At 55.6% G+C, this 17,995-nt stretch overlaps 1 protein-coding gene across 1 annotated transcript in view; it reads right to left on the bottom strand.

Annotated features, from left to right (window-relative positions):
* Positions 1-1,801: 1,801 nt before the first annotated feature.
* Positions 1,802-17,995, bottom strand: part of CYP46A1 (cytochrome P450 family 46 subfamily A member 1) — a 28,889-nt gene continuing 12,695 nt past the window's right edge. The window contains exons 4-15 of the mRNA XM_026012561.2: positions 16,006-16,079; positions 15,440-15,526; positions 14,364-14,502; positions 13,513-13,623; positions 12,326-12,476; positions 12,055-12,117; positions 10,077-10,149; positions 7,552-7,636; positions 6,926-7,036; positions 3,530-3,618; positions 2,750-2,816; positions 1,802-2,560 (exon numbers count right to left, since the gene is read on the bottom strand). Coding sequence (XP_025868346.1) covers positions 2,393-2,560; positions 2,750-2,816; positions 3,530-3,618; positions 6,926-7,036; positions 7,552-7,636; positions 10,077-10,149; positions 12,055-12,117; positions 12,326-12,476; positions 13,513-13,623; positions 14,364-14,502; positions 15,440-15,526; positions 16,006-16,079 — 1,218 coding nt within the window. The 3' untranslated portion in view covers positions 1,802-2,392. The remainder of the gene's footprint in view (positions 2,561-2,749; positions 2,817-3,529; positions 3,619-6,925; positions 7,037-7,551; positions 7,637-10,076; positions 10,150-12,054; positions 12,118-12,325; positions 12,477-13,512; positions 13,624-14,363; positions 14,503-15,439; positions 15,527-16,005; positions 16,080-17,995) is intronic.

The raw sequence follows: 17,995 nt of genomic DNA, 5'->3' as shown, positions 1-17,995 counted from the left end.
AGGTCATGTCCCTGGCGTGCTGAGGCTTGGTAGCCTGTGGACTTTTAATTTTTTAAAAAATTTTAGAGAGATTTTACTTATTTATTTTGAGAGAGAGAGAGAGAGAGCAAGCGAGAGAGAGAGCACAAATGGGGGTAGGGGCAGAGGGAGAAGCAGACCCGCCACTGAGCAGGACCCCAAGATCATGACCTGAGCTGAAGGCAGACGCCCAACTGACTGAACCACCCAGTGCCCCAGCCCGTGGACCTGGGAAGGGATGGACAGGGAAGGAAGTTCTATCCTGGGGGGCCAAGCCTAGCCATGGCAGGAAGCAGGGCATGGAGCCAGGGGTGCTGGTGGAGACTGGGGGCTGGTGTGGGGTGGCTGGTGCTGGGGGCTTGCAAGGGTACCTAGGGTATTTGTGGGCCATGGAGTTTGCGGGGTAGGGGCTGCTCTGGGGCTGTTGGAGAGCTACAGGGGGGCTGGTGAACTTCAGAGAGAGGCTTCAGGGGGTGGGGCCTGGGGGTCCCAGCAGGACAGGTCCCCGGGAGCAGTGCAAGGCTGAGGGCCTGGGAACAAGACAAGAGGAAGCACTGGGACCTGGGGGCCGTGGAAAGGGAACCACTTCTGGGCTGAGCAGAGACAGGCAAGAGCTGTCTGGCCGGGCAGCTGGAGGCAAAGCCCAGTCACACCATTCTCAGAGCCACAGGAGGCTGTGGGGCCCCCACACGGGGAACTGCAGGTGCGAGTGTGGCTTGAGGAGAGCCTCACCCGGTGCTCAGCTTGGGCGGAGGCTCAGGGAGCAGGAGCGCTCTCCCTGCAGGGCGTCCTCAGCTACAGAGGCACCCTCCTGGAGGTGGCCCTCTGCCCAGAGGCCAGGGCAGGCGACCGGTGCCAGTCCCGTGACCCCCCTGGGCCGGGGACCTAGCTCCACCCTGGCACGATACACCCACCTGTCCTGAGCATATCATGTCCTGGGCAGGAGCCTCAGCTTCCTCTTCTGCTAAATAGGAAGATCCCTCAGTTCAAGACCACACCAGGACGGAGGAGCCGATGTAAAGGAAGGGCCAGCCCGCACCCTGGTGAGGAGAGGGGACATTCCCAGGGCACGTACCCCAGGCGGTGGGCATGGGCATATTGTTTTCTCTGCAGGAAGCCAAGCTCCGAAGAGCTGAAGGAAAAACTCCTTGGATGTGCCCAGAAGACATGGCTAGTCTGGTATTTATTGCCCCTTGGTCACCTGTAGGCTCCCGGGAGGAAAGAATGACGTCTTCCCCCACCCACTGCACCCACCCACAGCTGGGGTTCCGATCTCACCTCTCAGGGGTGGGCCCACTGGCCTTCTCTGACTGGGTCAGGAGGGGAAGCCTTGTGCCAGAAGGGGCAGAGGATGCCAGCAGATGCGAGGCCAGGCCAGGTGCTCAGGTCCACCAAGCTGTCCCCAAGAGAGGTCCTGGGGGCTAGACCTAGCCTCTGTGAGCCCCTCTGGGGCATCAGCACCCTTGTTGGGAATAGGCTAGACCACACAGGCCCCAGGGCTTCAGACCCCGTCAAATCAAGCTCTCAAAACCCTGCCTATAACCCCAACCTCACACCACACCTGGGAACACGGTCTTGCTTAACAACACAGGGAATGGGATTCTACTAACACAGAGCCCTCCTGGTAACCCGGGCAGTCTTCTCCCAAGCTGGCATTGCTGGGCATCTGCAGGGGCAGCTTCCAGACCTGCGTTAGCCCTTAGACCGGCTTCAACATCACTCTCATTTTACAGATGAGCAAACTGAGGCCAGAGCGCTCTGGCCCGGTGTGGCCATTCATTCATGCAGTCAACACATATTTATTGAGCATCGACTCTGTGCCAGGCCCGGGGCGGGGGCGCTCAGAGACGAATCATACACAGACCTCACCCGTGAGGCGCTCACAGCCTGGCAGGGTGGCCGGTCACATCAAAGGACACTCACAATACAGTGTGGTCAGTGTGGTGTTAGAGGTAGCACAGGTGACCAAGGGAGCACAGAGGAGGGGCCCCTGGCCCGGCCGGGGGTGGCAGGGAGGGCTTCCTGGAGGAGGTGACACCTGAAGAGGGTTTTAGGAAGTGAGCGAGAGTTAGGGTGTGTGTGGCAGAGGGAGTGGCCTATGCAGAGAGGTCGGGGTAGGAGACGGCACATCTGGGCAGCAGCTAGGAGTTAGGCAGGGGCCAGTCCAGGAAGGGCGTGGAGTCAGCAGCGGACAGGGAGCTCTGGGGGGAAGGAGGGGTGCGAAGCAGGTGGTGGTTGGCAGGGGGCCCGCTGGGAGCCAGCGTGGAGGGTGCCCCCGGGGGAAGGGGGCGGGGAGCGGGGTGGGTGGCAGTGGGATTGCAGAGGAGCGTGGGTGCAGCCCTTGCCCGAGGAGTCCCATCCGCCCCAGGCCCGCTCAGCAGGGCGGCGGGGGTGCGGGCTGCCAGCCCCGGGGCTGCAGAGTGCACAGCACGGGGTCCAGCGGCTTGAGCGTGGCCTGCTCCTGCAGCCCGTAGCGCTGCCCGGGCACCAGCCGGAACTCCAGCCTCTGCAGCAGCTTGGCCATGACCACCTTCACCTCCATCTGTGTGCAGAAATGAGGCAGGGCGGGAGGCACGGGGCCTGACTGCGCAGCCAGCACTGCCGCCAGCTGGCCCGGCGCCACCCCCTGCCCCCAGCCCCGGGGGTCCCAGGGCTCTGAAATGCCTCCTGGCCCAGGACAAGACGCCACCCCGGACAGCTGTGGGCAGAGAAGCCCGCCCTGGCTTCCTACCTGAGCAAACTGCTGCCCGATGCAGGAGCGGGGTCCCAGAGAGAAGGGGAAGTAGGTGAATCTCGGCCTGCAGGGAGAGAGGTGTCAGGAGGCTGCGGTGACAATCCCGTCCCTCCCCGGGGAATGGCTTTGGGCCAGGGCTGGGTTTTGCACACGCGGAAAACCTCAACAGCTGGCTCCCTTAAGCTCTGCATCAGCATTTTCTCATTTTATCCTCCTCTGGAGCCTTCCAGAAGGAGCTGTTATTATCTCTGGTTCACAGAAGGAGGAACTCAGGATCTCACGGTCCAATGTCACTTCTGTGTTTGGCCGGTCACATGTCCAGTTCTGGGCAGAGCCTGGGCTGGACGCAGGTGGTCTGTCCCTGGAGCCTGGCCACCCCCACCACTGGACTTGAAGACACTCACCCCCATAGTAAGCTTGAGAGGGAGCCATTGGGTTCCCATTTCTCAGATAGGACCATCAAGGCAAGGGGAGGTGCGGTCTGTTGCCTGAGTCACGGGGCTTCCCACCACAAGGGACTGGTTATGAGCCTGGATGTTAGAACCAGTCTGAACCGGCCTCAAGCCCCAGCTCTGTGGCTACTGGCTGCGTGCCCTTGGGCAAGTTACCCAACTTCCCTGAGCTGCGGTTGCCTCTCCGCTCAAGGGGGCAGAGTAGGGCTCACAACTCCCTCTCAGTGATCTGGAAAGCTTTGTGGGCTCAGAGGGCATAGGCAGTTCAGACCAGTGGTCACTGGTCCATCCTTCTCCCGCATGCACAGCCTGAAGAGAGACTTACTTGGGCGCTTTGGGGCTGAAGCGATCGGGGTTGAAAGTCAGTGGGTCCTCAAAGTACGTGTCCATACGCCCCATGACGTAGGTGCTGAACTGCGGGGCACAGGATCCACTTGTCTCTGGTTCTAAAGACGAGCACCCTCACGTCTCCCCGACCCACCCAGTGACCAGGAGCCAGGTAGGCCCAGCCCCCCCCACCACTCCACCCGCCTGTCTGGGCCAGGGTGGGACTGCACTGGTCCTGGAGAGTGCCTAACAGGAAGGAAGGGGACAGCCCAGTGTGCCAAGGACCAGCTGGGTGTGCTACATCATCCCATGCTTGGCACCGTGCTGGGGGGCTGGGGGGAGGTGGAGGGGGCACAACTATCCCTATTTTACAGATGAGAAAACTGAGGCTCAGAGAGAGGTTCACGACTTGCCTGAAGTCACCCGGCAAATAACTAGCCAAACTGAGATTCAATCTCAGGTCTGCTTCCAGAGCATCTTTCTGGGGATCCCTGAGAGCTGTTATTCTGCACAAGGCTTGCTTCGGGGTGGAGGGGGAGGCAGAGGAGCCCCAGGCCCCCACTAGCCTTTTGGTGCATGCAACATCGCTCCCTACTGGGCTTAGGGTTCCATGCCCCTGGACATGCCCCCCATAACAAGGGCTCTGAGTGCCAACGTCTGCCTCTTTACTCCTGCACTAAAGAGCTCCCTGAGCCCGCTCTGCCCCCGGTTCTCTGTGCCGGGGTGAAGGGAGGGCCCAGAACTCACCTCTAAAAAGTAGAGAGGGGTCTGAGATCAGCAAAAGCACCTACTGTGTGCTCAGGATTTTTGCCAGACACGTGACGGACACTATTCTTTGACTCTTCTCAGTAAGCTGTGACTCAGGAGTCATCATCCCCATCCTACAAGGAGGGCACTGAGGCCCAGAGATGACCCGGCCTGCCAGAGCGGGGCCGGGATTGGAGCCGGGCTGTGCCCACTCAAGACCCACACCCACACCCGTACACCTGCCCAGCCAGAGGTAAGGGCATTCTAAAGCACCACCTGGGTCACTCAGGCAGGTGGTCCTGGACAGGGGTGTTAATTTAAAAGAAAAAAAAAAAGGAGCAGATAAACAGAATAAAGAGCCACACATCAGGAAGCTTTGATACCTGCTGGAGGAGGAGTGATAGAGTCCTGGGGAAGCCCAGCTGGGGGTGCCTAATAGGACCAGAAGCATGTCACTTCCTTTGTGAATAAAAACAGAACAGGTGCTGCGATGGGCTGAACTGTGTCCCCCTAAAATTCTTATGTTAAAGTCCTGACCTCAGAATGTGATCGTATTTGGAGATAGTCTCCTTAAAGAGATAATCAAGATACAATGAGGTCATTAGGGCGGGCCCTCCTCCAGTCTGGCTGGTGTCCTTATAAGAGGAGATTAGGACAGACACACACAGAAGAGGCCCTGGAAGCTCCCTGCATGGGGCCTGCTTCTCCCTCTGCCTCTGTCTCTGCCTCTTTCTCTGTCTCTAACGAATAAATAAATAAAATATTTTTAAAAAGAAGAAGAAGAAGAAGAGGCAGTGCAGGATCCGGCAGGAAGGTGGCCATCTGGAAGCCAAGGAGAGAGGCCTCGGGAGAAGCCAACCCTGCCGACACCTCAATCTCGGACCCCCAGCCTCCAGAACCGGGAGAAAGTGCATTTCCACTGCTAACCACCACCATCCTCACCCAAACCTCCCTGTCTGTGGTGCTTTGTTCTGGGAGCCCCCAGGAAACAAAACCAGATCCCTACCTCATACTGCACACAAAATCAACTCCGGGTAATAGGAACTTAACTTGCAAAAGAAAAATGTGAAATTGGGACGCCTCAGTGGCTCAGTGGTTGAGCGTCTGTCTTCGGCTCAGGTTGCGACCCGGGGGTCCTGGGATCGAGTCTCTTCTCCTCCCTCTGCCTGTGTCTCTGCCTCTCTCTGTGTGTCTCTCGTGAATAAATAAATAAAATCTTAAGAAAAATGTGAAACTGTTGGAAGACAATGTAAGGGAGTATGCTGACCTCAGGATGGGGAGGGGGTGGGAGGCTCCCTCAGGCAAAACAAGAGAATAGACCACTAAAAAATTAAGAACTTCAAAGCATTGAAAACGCTTTAAAAGAGAAGCCACAAATCTAGAGATGACATTCGCAGCACACATACCTGACAGAGGATTACCATGAATTCCTAAAGAGAGCTCAGCATAGCGATGAGGCAGGCCAGAGGAGGAAAGGGGGCACAGGGCTGCAAGCCTCACCAGTCACCAGGAAGGGGCTCAAGACCACAAGGAGATACCTTCCTCGCAATTATTTGGCAAAAAAATAAGAAGCTGGGCCACACTAGGTGTTGGAAGGATAAGGGTCAGCGTTGGTGGGCGTCTGGGTTGGCACGGGCGCTCTGGAAAACGCTCTGGCGCTGGTTTACCAAGTTGATCACTCAGACGTCCCACACCCCAGCCCTCCTGCCCCGTCTGCTTGGGCCACGAGAGAGCAGGAACCTGGGCACCTCTCGGATGCCCACTGACCCAGAATCGACGATGGGGTCGACGAGCAGAACATGACGCAGCAGTACAATGAGGGCCCTCACGCACATAGCAATCCTAGGACCTAGCACCACGCGGACGTGTACGTCCACCACACACTCAGACACGAAAAGGCGAGGTGATGGCAAGCACACAATTCAGGACGGTGGTTGCTTCTGGAGGGAAGCAGGACGGTGACACACTTCTAGTTTGGGGTGCGCATCCGGGAGGTCGTGGTGCATGATGAGGAAATAAATGAATGGGTGTGCCAACAAAGAAACGACAAGTAGGGGGGCCTGGGGTGCTTGGTCTCGGTTGAGCCTCGGACTCTTGGTTTCAGCTCAGTTTGTGATCTTAGAGACAGGAGATCGAGCCCCGCATCAGGCTCAGCGTGGAGCCTGCTTAAGATTCTTTTCTGCCTCTACCCCTCCCCGCCTCTCTGCTTTCCCTCACTCTACAAAGAAAATGAAAGAAAAAAAAGAAAAAGAAAAAAGAAAATGAAAGGAACAAAGAAAGGACAGGAGGGAAAGTCACTCTCAGTGGGAGAAGAAGGGGCTGTGGGAGGAGAGAGAAGGAATTGGACAGCCTGGGGTCAGCTCTGAAACTGGGCACATCTTCTATCTGCCCCTTGTCGGCTGTGTGACCTCAGGAAAGTGACCTAACCTCTCTGAGCCTCAGTGTCCTCAGATGGAAGCAGGGTGTCTCCCTTCCAGAATCATCCACTGTAACCTGACACTGGACAGTGTGGAAGGGAAGGAAGATCTCACACGGTCATGGTGAAACTCAAATGAGCAACCCTAGTGGTGACCACAGGACCGCGGACATCCCCAACCTCAGAGCTTGGTCACCCTGGGGCGAGTGGGGAGGGAGGGCCCCCACACACCAGGAGCGGGGTGTTGCCGGGCACTCTGACCCCATCGATCAGGGTCTCCTCCTCCAGCAGGCGGAAGGTACCCCACGCCGGCGGGTACAGCCTCAGCGACTCCTTGAGAACCTACGGAAGCCACGCGGGGAGATAGGGAGTCAAGAGGTCCCCCAGGCTGTGCCAGGGGCATGCCCTAGGCCCATCTTTGCTCCCACTCACACAGCTGTCCAGGACTGGGTCCCGGGCCCCCGCAAAGTTAGCCTCGTTCTCTCGTCCAACCCCTCCTGTCATGGATGGAGAAACTGAGGCCCGAAAGGAGAAGGGGGTTGTGCAGAACGACCGTGGCAGAGCCTGGACCAGGACCCAGGCCTCCCTCTGCATCAGGGCACCACCATCCCAGAGGAGCCTTCCCCAGCTCAAGTCAGGCCTCCTGCTGTGCTTGGTCATTGGGGAGCAGAAGGGAGGGGAAGGAAGGGGAGGGGAAGAGAGGGGCGAGCTGAGTCTAGGCCCTGTCAGGGAGCTTGAGGCTCCTGGAAGTACCTGGCCTCCCTGGGACCTGCAAACAGCACCACCGCCCTCTTCAGTCAGGGGCTGCTCTCCCAAGCACCCACATGCACCCAGAACCTTCTCTCCTGCCCCCACACCTGGGACAGGTATTGCAGCCTCCCCAGATCGTCACAGTCAAGGTGCCGCTTAGAACCGATGACCTCGTCCACCTCGGCCTGCAGCCTGTTGGGTCAGATAAAGACAAGCTCGTCCCTGAGCAGAGGTTCCCCCCTACTAAGGTTAAGAAGGTGGAGAGAGCCACCTGGGGCTCCCCCTGACCACCCCCACATCTAAACCAAGATGCCTGAGCAGTTGGGAAGCAGTTCCAGGGCCTTACAATAGTCCCCCTCTGTGCTTGCTGCTTGGAACACGCTGCAGAAAATAAAACGCACCACGGAACCAGCTCTTTGCACCGTGGCCTGTGTCAGCCTGGTGCACAGCAGCCAACAGCTGGAGGCAGAATGAGCAGGGCAGGCAAGCCAGCTGAGTAAGCCCCAAGATGTGCGCTGTTAGAGAACATGCGGTATTAAAAGTGGATTTGGACCGCTTCACACCCGTGAGGAAGGCTGTGATCAGAGGGCAGAAGGAGCAAGTGTTAGCAAAGATGTGGAGAAATCGGAACCCTCGTGCGCTGTCGGTGGGAACGTAACAGGTACAGGTGTAGATGGAAAAAGGGCATGGCCGGTCCTCAAAAAATGAAATGTAGAACTGCCACAGGCTCCAGAAATTCCACTCTGGGTGTATGTGCCCCCAGATTGAACGTAGGGTCTCGTAGATACTTGTACACCATTATTCACAGTAGCCGAAGGGCGGAAGCAACCCGAGTGTCCATCACCAGGCGAATGGATCAACAAAATGTGGTCTGTCCATACGAGAGAATATTATTCGGACAAGGAGGGAAGCTCTAACACCTGCTAAACCACGGGTGGACCTTGAAGACATTTTGCTGGGATAAGGCAGACAAATAGGTCAACTACTGTGTGATTCCAGTTATGTGATGTGTCCGGAGGAGTTAGGTTCATGGAAACAGAGGTGCCTGGGTGGCTCAGCGGTTTAGCGTCTGCTTTCGGCCCAGGGTGTGATCCTGGAGTCCCGGGTTCAAGTCCCACATCGGGCCCTTTGCCTGGAGCCTGCTTCTCCCTCTGCCTGTGTCTGTGCCTCCCTCTGTGTGTCTCTCATGAACACATAAATAAAATCTTTTTAAAAAACTCATGGAAACAGTAGAATGGGGGTAATGGGGGGCCAGGGCTGAGGGGGATGGGAAGCTAGTGCTTACTGGGGACAATGTCAGTTGCAATGATGAGAAAGTTCTGGAAACGGTGGTGGTGGTTGCACAGCAATGGGGATGTGCTTAATGCCACTGAGCTAGGCCCTTAAAAGTGGTTAAAATGGGAAATTGTGTGTATGTATGTATGTATGTGTGTTGTGTGTTTGTGTGTGTGAATATGTATCCGCAACATCAAAAACAGTGGATTTTGAGGATCCCTGGGTGGCTCAGCGGTTTGGTGCCTGCCTTCGGCCCAGGGCGTGATCCTGGAGTCCCAGGATCGAGTCCCACATGGGGCTCCCTGCATGGAGCCTGCTTCTACCTCTGCCTGTGTCTCTGCCTCTCTCTCTCTCTCTCTCTCTCTCTCTCTCTGTGTGTCTCTCATAAATAAATAAATAAAATCTTAAAAAAAAAAAAGAGTGGATTTGGGAGAAGAATTTACAACAACGTGGGGCGATGTTTTAAAACACACGGTGAAATTCCGTAGTTAATTGTGAATTGCTCCTAAGGGCTGGGGCAGCGGGTGGAACTACAATTATTAATTTTACTATTATTTACTAATAATTGCTATTATTATTTTAACTTTTCTGCTTTTCCCAAATTTTTAGAGAAAATATTACTATTATAGAGATATTTAAAACCCCAACCATTTTATACTCGCAGGTGATCGTTCACACGATCACCCTTGGATGTTGCTGCTTCACAGCTGTGATCAAGGCTTTCCCCGGCCCCGGAGCCCCCACCCCCGAGCCTGTCGGGGTTTTCAGAGTGCTTTCATGTTGGCACAGCTGGTCCGTGCGACGGTCCTCGAGGGAACCTGTTTGTGTTTAAGGAAACCAATGGGCCAGCTCAAATGCCATCTCCTGGAGCCCTCCTTTGTCTCACCAGCTGAGGACGAGCCATTCCTCCACACTGAGTGGGGGTTCTGCTCAGTTCTCGGGGCCAGCCCCCCGCCAAGCACTGAGCACAGCATGGGGAGGGAAAGAGCCATGGTCCCTGCTTTATCGGAACTTCTAGTTTCATGACTAAAATAGACTCAAAGCAGAGAGTCCCAGGAGAAGATGCATTCATGAGCTGGGAGGAGTCTAGGGGGGAAGATGCAGAAGGACTACTTGAGGGGTGGGAGAAGGCTTCTGTGGGGGTGGACAGGGAGTTCTCCAAGAAAAAAGCAGGGAGAGGAGCTCCACAAGAGGGACTGGCACGTGCAAAGGCCCTGGGGTGAAGAGAAACAGGACACGCTGGAGGAGGCTCAGCCGTGGGAGGCTGGAGCTGGTTGTCTTCTAGGAGTAAGACATCAGACAGTTCCTTCACCAGCTCCCAGGGGAGCCACCCCCCCCAAGACTCCCCATTCCATACCTCGCCAAGATCTCAGGCTGGCGGGACAGCTCCATCACCGTGAATGCCAAATGATTGGCAGAGGTCTCGTGGCCTGTGGGAAAGGAGAACAGGACTTCCACATGGGCCCAGCCCCACTGCCTCTGAGACCCCCAAGCCCTCGGTGGCAGTTCAGGCCCCCCCCTCCCCCTGCAGCTGAGCTGGGCGCACAGATACGAAGGAGACAAGCTGCCCACCCATAGAGCCCCTGTGCCAGCCAGTAAGTGGCCTCTGCCCCCATGCATCCGGTTTTCACACCCTTAAAGCTCCTTCCTCCAACCATGCTTGAGCCTTGACTGGCCTGGAGGGATTTTCATCCCCAGTTTGCCCAAGACAAAGCTGAGGCTGAGAGTAGAGTGTCTCTCTCAGGCCACCCAACAGGAACTGGGATTCAAGTCAAACAAGGCTTCCCTGTGTTGTCTCCAGGCCACAGGCACCACCCCTGAGGCCTGGAGAGGACGCACCTCCAGCGTCATGACTGGGCCGATGGGGGCTTCCCCCCTGAGAGGGTAGGGTTTGTGCAGGAGGACCAGTTCTGAGTTCTGGCTGCACCCGGTCCAGTCCAAAGCCTCCAGCTAGGCCAGGAAGGGAACACCTGAGTCCCATGCATTCCCTCTGCAGGGGTAAGTGGCTTATTAGGTGGCAACCACTGCCAGCCAGGGGCCTGGGGCGTGCTGGCCTCCGGAGCCTATACTTAGTGGCCAGTAGGTGCGGTGTCTGCACACAGGGTGCAGGGGTGGAGCTGTAAGAACTGAAGGGGGTCACTAAACCCTCGTTGGCGGGCTGGATGGAAGTCTGGGGAGCCCCTCCAGGCCCCCACTTTAGAGATGAGGCACCAGGCCTGGGGCCACAGCGCCGACCCTGGAGGAGCCCTATCCAGCACCTGGGTTCCCAGCTCTCAGGATGAGGCCGGTCATTCTTTGTCCAGCCCACACTTTGTGAGGTGGGAACAGGGAACAAGGCCCTGAAGTCTAGCTCTGACCCCAACTCTCTCTCCAGGGCATCTGGGAGTCTGCGTGCAAGTCCCTCCTCCTCCCCATCCTCGAGGTGGCCCTCCTCCTCTCTCAGGCCTCAGGCAAGAGCTTAGGAAGCTCTTGCGGGAGAGGCAGGCTTGCGTGCTCCCTCCTCCAAAAATCTACTGGCCCCTGGCTCACCAGGCCTGCAATCTGGCGAGGAAGACCTTGGGCCTCCTAGAATTGAGTATGGGGTGTAACCCTGGGAGTCGTGGGCAGAGAAGAGCTCTGGGCGCCGTGGAGAGCTTCTACCTGGGAGCCTGGGGCAATCGGGCAATCACTGAGGGCTTCCCCAAAGAAGAGGTATGTGAGGAATCACTGAAGGATAAGAAGTTTTCTGGATAAAGAAAGATGCTCAAAAATATTTGATGGGGGGTGCGTGGGCGGCTCAGTCGGTGAAGCATCTGCCTTTAGCTCAGGTCATGATCTCAGGGTCCTGGGATCGAGCCCCGTGTCAGGCTCCCTGCTCAGCGAGGAGCCTGCTTCTCCCTCTGCCCCCCTACCTCCTCAGGCTCGTTCTCTCTCTCTCTCTCTCTCTCTCTCTCAAATAAATAAACAAAATCTCTAAAAAAATATTTGATGAGCGAAAGAATGAAGTTGCCTGGCACATCTTTTCGTGCTGGTCTAACGAGGGCCTCCCCACAAATCCTGAGTGGGGCGGAGCCCTGAGTCCACGCGGCCAAGCTCTGCTGAGCGCAGCAAGGCAGCTCCATGACCCCTCACAGTTGCCAGCTCCATGAGCAGCTCAGCGGCCCCCGAGAAGGCCCCCTGGACCTCCCCGAGCAGAGAGAGCCCCCCCCCAGCTCAGCCCCTCAGCCCCTCAGCCCTGCAGCGGAGCTCTGTGCAGACAGCCCGAGACACCTCCCGGAGTCAAGGTTGAGGGGGGTGCCCGGTGGCCACCACCTCAGCAAAGCCCGAGCCCTCGGCCTCACCGCCCAGCTACCAACCAGCAATGAAGAAGGTGACGAAGTTGTCCAGCAGGATCTCATCGTCCTGGGCTCCCTCTTCAGCTGAAAGACAAGGAGGGTTCAGGGCCCAGCCGCGGACGCCTGCCTCCCTCGTGCCCCCCGCCCCCTCCGCCCGCCGCTCAGCAAACAACCAAAGCCCTTCTCCCCGAAGCCAGGGGGAGACCCCCGGAGTGGAGCGCGGTCAGCCACCCGGACAGGTGGCACCCCTGCCGCCCGGCCCGTCCCACGGCCCACGTGGGAGCCCTCGGACCTTTGAGGATCTGTGTGAGGATGTCGGCAGGGACGTCCTCCCCCCTCTTCAGGGCCTCCCGGCGCCGCTGGACCCAGTCCTTGCCAACCTGGCGCAGAAAGCGAATGCTCTCTCGGATCTCGCGGAGCTGCTTCCACTTCCCTGGCATAAACTGAACAAGAACTCCCACTCAGGGCGCCGACCGAGCACGTGGGTCAACCTCTCCCTCTCCCCCAGCTCCAAAACGCCTTTAGGAACCCACAGCAGCACCGGCAAGCTGGGAGGTGGGAAGACGGCAAGAACATTCTAGAACAGATAAAGCAGCCAAGGAGACTTGATCGACACGGCAGGCTGAGCCCAAACACCGCTCCCCCTTCCTGTACCGAATCCCTAGGTGGGATGGGAAGGATGGCCGGAAAATAAGAAGGGATCCCTGAAGGATGGAGGTGGCTAGACTGTGTGGAAGGAGGAAACCACAGCCAGAGGGGAGTGAGGCGGAATCAAGTGCAGAAAAGATGGGGTGGCATCAGGGGACTCCAAGCTCAGGGGCTGAAGTCCCCAGGACCAGGAGGGGGCCCTGGGCATCTATCTGGGAATCAAGGACCACCTTTCTCCTTTCTTCCTCCTTCATGCCCAGGGTGATGGCTGGAGCTGCAGCAGCCATCTTATAACAATGAGGTGATGTGCTGGAGACAGCGGAACAGAAAGACAAAATGTTCTGGAAACATCTGGCATTGTGGTGCTATCACAGCCATCCTAGATTTCCTGCTTCAGGATCATTTTACATGAGAGAAAGATTAACTCCGGGGCGCCTGCATGGCTCAGCGGTTGAGTGTCTGCCTTCGGCCCAGGGCGTGATCCCAGGGTCCTGGGATCGAGTCCCACGTCGGGGGCTCCCTGCATAGGGCCTGCTTCTCCCTCTGCCTGTGTCTCTGCCTCTCTCTCTCTTTCTCTTTCTCTGTGTCTCTCATGAATAAACAAAATCTTAAAAAAAAAAAAAAAGATGAACTCCTAATTTACTTAAACCACTCTGACTTTGATTCTCTACTTTAGGTGACGTTCGCAAATCCTAACTGATTCAGAAGTCACTTCAATCATACCGGAACTCAAACCGCATTCTGAAAAAAGGTCACCGGAGGAGGTGCTCCGGCAAATTAGGACAAGGCCAGCTCTGGTGGCTGGTCACCGGAGGGGGGTGGAGGCTGTACCTTCGCCAGCGTGTTGCGAGATGCGGTAATACCCTCCAGGATCAGTTTCACCTTCCGAGACAGAGGTTTCTGGGCCCCCAGCAGCATGCCTGTCTCCATCCCAAAAGCTGCCTGGGGGAGAGAGAAGGGCGAGGTCATCCCTGGGCGTGGGTGGGAAGACGAAGACGCGGAGCAGAACCTGGCACCGCTCAGCTAGAGACCCAGGCCCTGGGCTAAGGGTTTGTGCGCATCGTGTCATCGACTCCTTACAATGACCCATGGTGATTCCGACCCCGTGGGATGTGGTGAGGACTACACAGCACACAGCAGCCACTCCACACACCTGGGCTTCCTCCCTTGAGAAGATGCATTTCCCTAGAAATGGAGCCTTCCTTGGTGTCCCTTCTATACCAGCCTCCCAGTGAATTACTGGGTGACAAGGACCCTTCAGTCACTAGGTCTGCATTCCAGCTGCCTGAGGTGCCCTTGCCTGGGTGGGGGGTTATTGGGCCACTGCTGGGCCTACCAGGGTGCAGAGCCAAGCCAGATCCAGGGCAGGCACTAGGGGAAGAGGTAGGCTTTGGGCTGGGAGGCAGGCAGACCTGAGATCCAGTCCAGCTTCCGCCACTGACCAGACACAGGCCCAGTCCCCACACTCTCAGGGTCCATTCGCAGAGAATGAGTTAGTAGCTGCGGTCTCGCATGCGTTTGTTTTGAATATTCAAGGTGATATGAAGCTCCTCACCCAGAGAAGGGGCTGATGCGTGGAGGAGGAGGAGAGAGGAGGAATGCAAGGCAAGGGAGGAGGAGAGAAGAGCAGCCCTCCGCCCCATGTGGCACCCCTGCTCCCATGCCCAGCAGCCTCCCATCACCTTGGCCAGGATGTCCATGGTGGTGCAGGTCAGCATGTCCTGCATGGACACCGGGGTCTGTCCATCTGCCTTGGCCTCCAGAATCTCCACCAGCTGCTCAGCTTTCTCATTGAACGTTTCCATCAAGCTGACCAAGGAGCTGGGGAAACAGCATTCGTTGAGATAGCCAAGAAACTGGAAACAATTCAAATGTCTATCAGCTGGTGAATGCATAAGCGAAATGTGCTGTGTCCAGTACAATGGAATTTCATTTGATAATAAAAAAAGGAAGTTCTGAGACATGCTTTGGCATGGATGACCCTCAGAAAGCTATGCTAAGTGAAAGAAGCCAGGCACAAAAGAGATGTTATACGATTCCACGTACAAGAAATGTCTGGAATATGAAAATCCATAGAGACGGAAAGTAGATTAGTGGTTGCCAGGTGCTGAGGTCACTGAGGGGAAATGGGGAGTGCCTGCTTTTTGGGGGGTGATGAAAGTATTCCAAGATGGACTGTGGTGATGGTTGTGCAATTTTGTGAATTTATTAAAACCCACTCGATTTTAAGTGATGAATTGTATGGTATGGAAACCGTATCTCAATAAAAGTTATTTAAAAGGTAAAATGCTACCAAAAGTGAGAACTATAATAAAGAAAATAAAAAGCCGGGGCAGCCCCAGTGGCTCAGTGGTTTAGCACCACCTTCAGCCCAGGGAGTGATCCTGGAGACATGGGATCGAGTCCCACTTCGGGCTCCCTGCATGGAGCCTGCTTCTCCCTCTGCCTGTGTCTCTGCCTCTCTCTGTGTGTGTGTGTGTCTCTCATGAATAAATAAATAAAATCTTAAAAAAAAAAAAAGCCCTGGGGAGGAGTGATGAGGTCTGAGTGGGGAAGTTCTGGGACCCCAGAACTCGCACCCCAGGCATCACTGTCACTTGTGTCACTTGGCCTTTGATGCTCAACCTGTATCCCCAGCAGCCTGCTTTGCTCTCTCTCTCTCTACTAATGCCCCCACCTCTCTCCCTTCAGCCAGGGTGAACCCCCCACCCGTGAAGCCCACCCCCTTCCCAAGGCCTACCATCTTGGATCCACTCACCTGCGGCTGAAGGCCAGGTCCATGACCCTGCGCTGCTTGTGCCAGCGCTCATAGTCACATTCAGATACCAAGCCTTGGCCAAACAGTCTACGGGAGACAAATGCTTGACATGAGAAACAGGGAGGGGGGAAAGGGGACTGATTGATGGCTTGATAGGGACAGGGTCACCTTTTGGGATGATGGAAATGTTCTGGAACTACTTAGTGGTGATAGTTACACGACACCGTGAATGGACCACATGCCACTGAGTTGTAACCAACAGGGTCAAAATGATGACTTTTGTGAATTTTGCCATGATCAATCAATCAATCAATAAGAAATTGGGAGATCACATGCCCCAACCTTGCAACCCCCTCATCCCACCCACCTGCTATCCCTAGGGAAAAGAGGAGAAAGAAGGTGACAATGACAAGAGCGGTGGCTACCATTTAGGGGCACCTGCTGTGTGCCTCGCAGCCAGGGCTCGGGCCTTCATGCTACACCCAACACCCTGGGCCCCATGGTCCTCTGTTTGTAGCCAGAGGCTTTCCAGGCTCCACCCCACCCCACCCCTCCTGGTGCCTTACCTCTCACCAAACACAGTCTGGATTGCGTGGTACATCTTGGAGTCCTTGTTGTACTTGGTGGACATCAGGAACTTCTAAACATCCCCAAAAAGCCAACATGAGCTCGTGCACCCGTGAGAGGCTGCAAAGGACTCAGTAGTTTTCTGGGCTCTTGTGAAACACACCCCAACAATCCCTTTTAACTGAGTGCCCGCTTCAGTTCATCAAGCGCAATCTTCATCAAGCACAATCTCACACTTCATCAAGCACAATCTCACACTTCATCAAGCACAATCTCACCCTAACCCTGCAGAAGTCCTGTCTTCAAGCAATAGCATCTTGTTTGGGGATGAGGAAAGCAGGACATAGAGGAGTGAAGTGATATTCCTGTGGCCACACAGCTGGCGTGGTGCGGTGGGGGGTCCTCACTTCAATGCCCAAGCATGGCATGGCCCTCACACTACATCACCTTCTAAATCATGAAAACAAGAAAAGGCAGGTGCTGCTCTGCAACCAGAGCAGGGGAAGGGAGAAGCCCAGAGGGAGGGCTTTTGAGATACAGGAGAGACCCTGGGCACAGATTTAGTATCACTAGTGCCAACCCAGCCATAGGAGTCTAGGAAGGCTTCCTGGAGGAAAGATCAACTTGCCTCATCACAAGCTGGATGGTAGCAATAATAACATTAGCTTAAAAAAAAAATAACATTAGCTGACAGCTCTTGAACCAGTACAGTCAAGGGGTTAACAGCTCAGGCTGTGGAGTCAGCCGATTTGAATTTGGATCCAGTCTCAGCATCTTCACTCCACCACCTGCTAACTTTATGATCACAGGCAAACTACTCATCTCCTCTGCTTCCTCGTCTCACATATTGGGGATAAGAAGAGTGACTGCCCGGAATGGTTGCTGTGGAGAAAAATCTGCTCTATAGGAAAAGTCTGAGAACACTGAGACACATCAGGTGTTCCATAAATGGCAGGTTCACATCTGCATCATGTAGCTCACTTAGTGTGCAGGCAACCCTAAGAGATAGGTGCCATTTTTATGCTCATCTTGTATATGATGGAGTAACTGAGATTTTAAATGCCCAAGGTCACGCACATGGTGAATGGTGGACATAGGATTTGAATCCAGGCAATTTGCTACAGGAGAGAGGGAAGAGAAGGCTGTGATGTAGGGAGGGGAAGCCCAGGTCATGTGCTGCCTTCAGGCAGAGTGATAAGTGGGGAGGTGCAGCAGGGGGGCTGGATCCCAGAGGCCTGCCTATGGATCACTGAACTTTACCCTGGAGGCACTAGGAAGGAGCAAGGTGATATCTCAACTGTACATTAATCCAGGAGCTTCTGGTATCTGGGAGCTTAGCTCAGAGGCCTAATACCAATTTTTCAGCTGAAAGAAAATGTCCAAAATGGCTGACTTTGGGTCATGAGCCATATCCTGGGGACCCCACCCTCACCCAAATGCTGTCATTTATAAACCAACTTATAAACCACTACCCTCTCCTGCAGGTTCTGTCCCCATGAGAGTAAAGGCTCAACTCCCAGGACCTCTCAAACATTTTTAAATAGTCCAAGGTCTGTGCCAACCCTCCCAACCTAAACTGAGGAGTCCCCACACTGAAGCACAGCAGCCTCAGCACAGACTCCAATCAGGGGTCCCCATAGTCAGGTGTCCCTGTGCCTGCTATCCCTGGGCCTGGGGATCCTTTGAAGGCCCAATGAGCTAGGTTTTGGGACATGAGGGGCACGTGGGACATCCTCAGCACCTTGCTCCCTTCCCTCGTTGTCCACACTGATTGCAATCTTCTGTGCACTAAGGGACAACTGCTGGGCACTTGCCCTGCTGCCATAAGCAATAAAAAACAATAGGTAGGTGCCTGGGTGGCTCAGTCTGCCTTTGGCTCAAGTCATGGTCCCAGAGTCCTGGGATTGAGCCCTGCATCCCTCTGCCCTTCCCCCTGCTTGTGCTGTTTCTCTCTCTCTCTCTCTCTCAAATAAATAAAATCTTTTTTTT

The sequence above is a fragment of the Vulpes vulpes genome, chromosome 6, assembly GCF_048418805.1.
Source record: "Vulpes vulpes isolate BD-2025 chromosome 6, VulVul3, whole genome shotgun sequence".
In the NCBI taxonomy this organism is placed as follows: domain Eukaryota; kingdom Metazoa; phylum Chordata; class Mammalia; order Carnivora; family Canidae; genus Vulpes; species Vulpes vulpes.
Note: the sequence above shows the minus strand (reverse complement) of the source record. Positions and strands in the feature narration are given on the sequence as shown.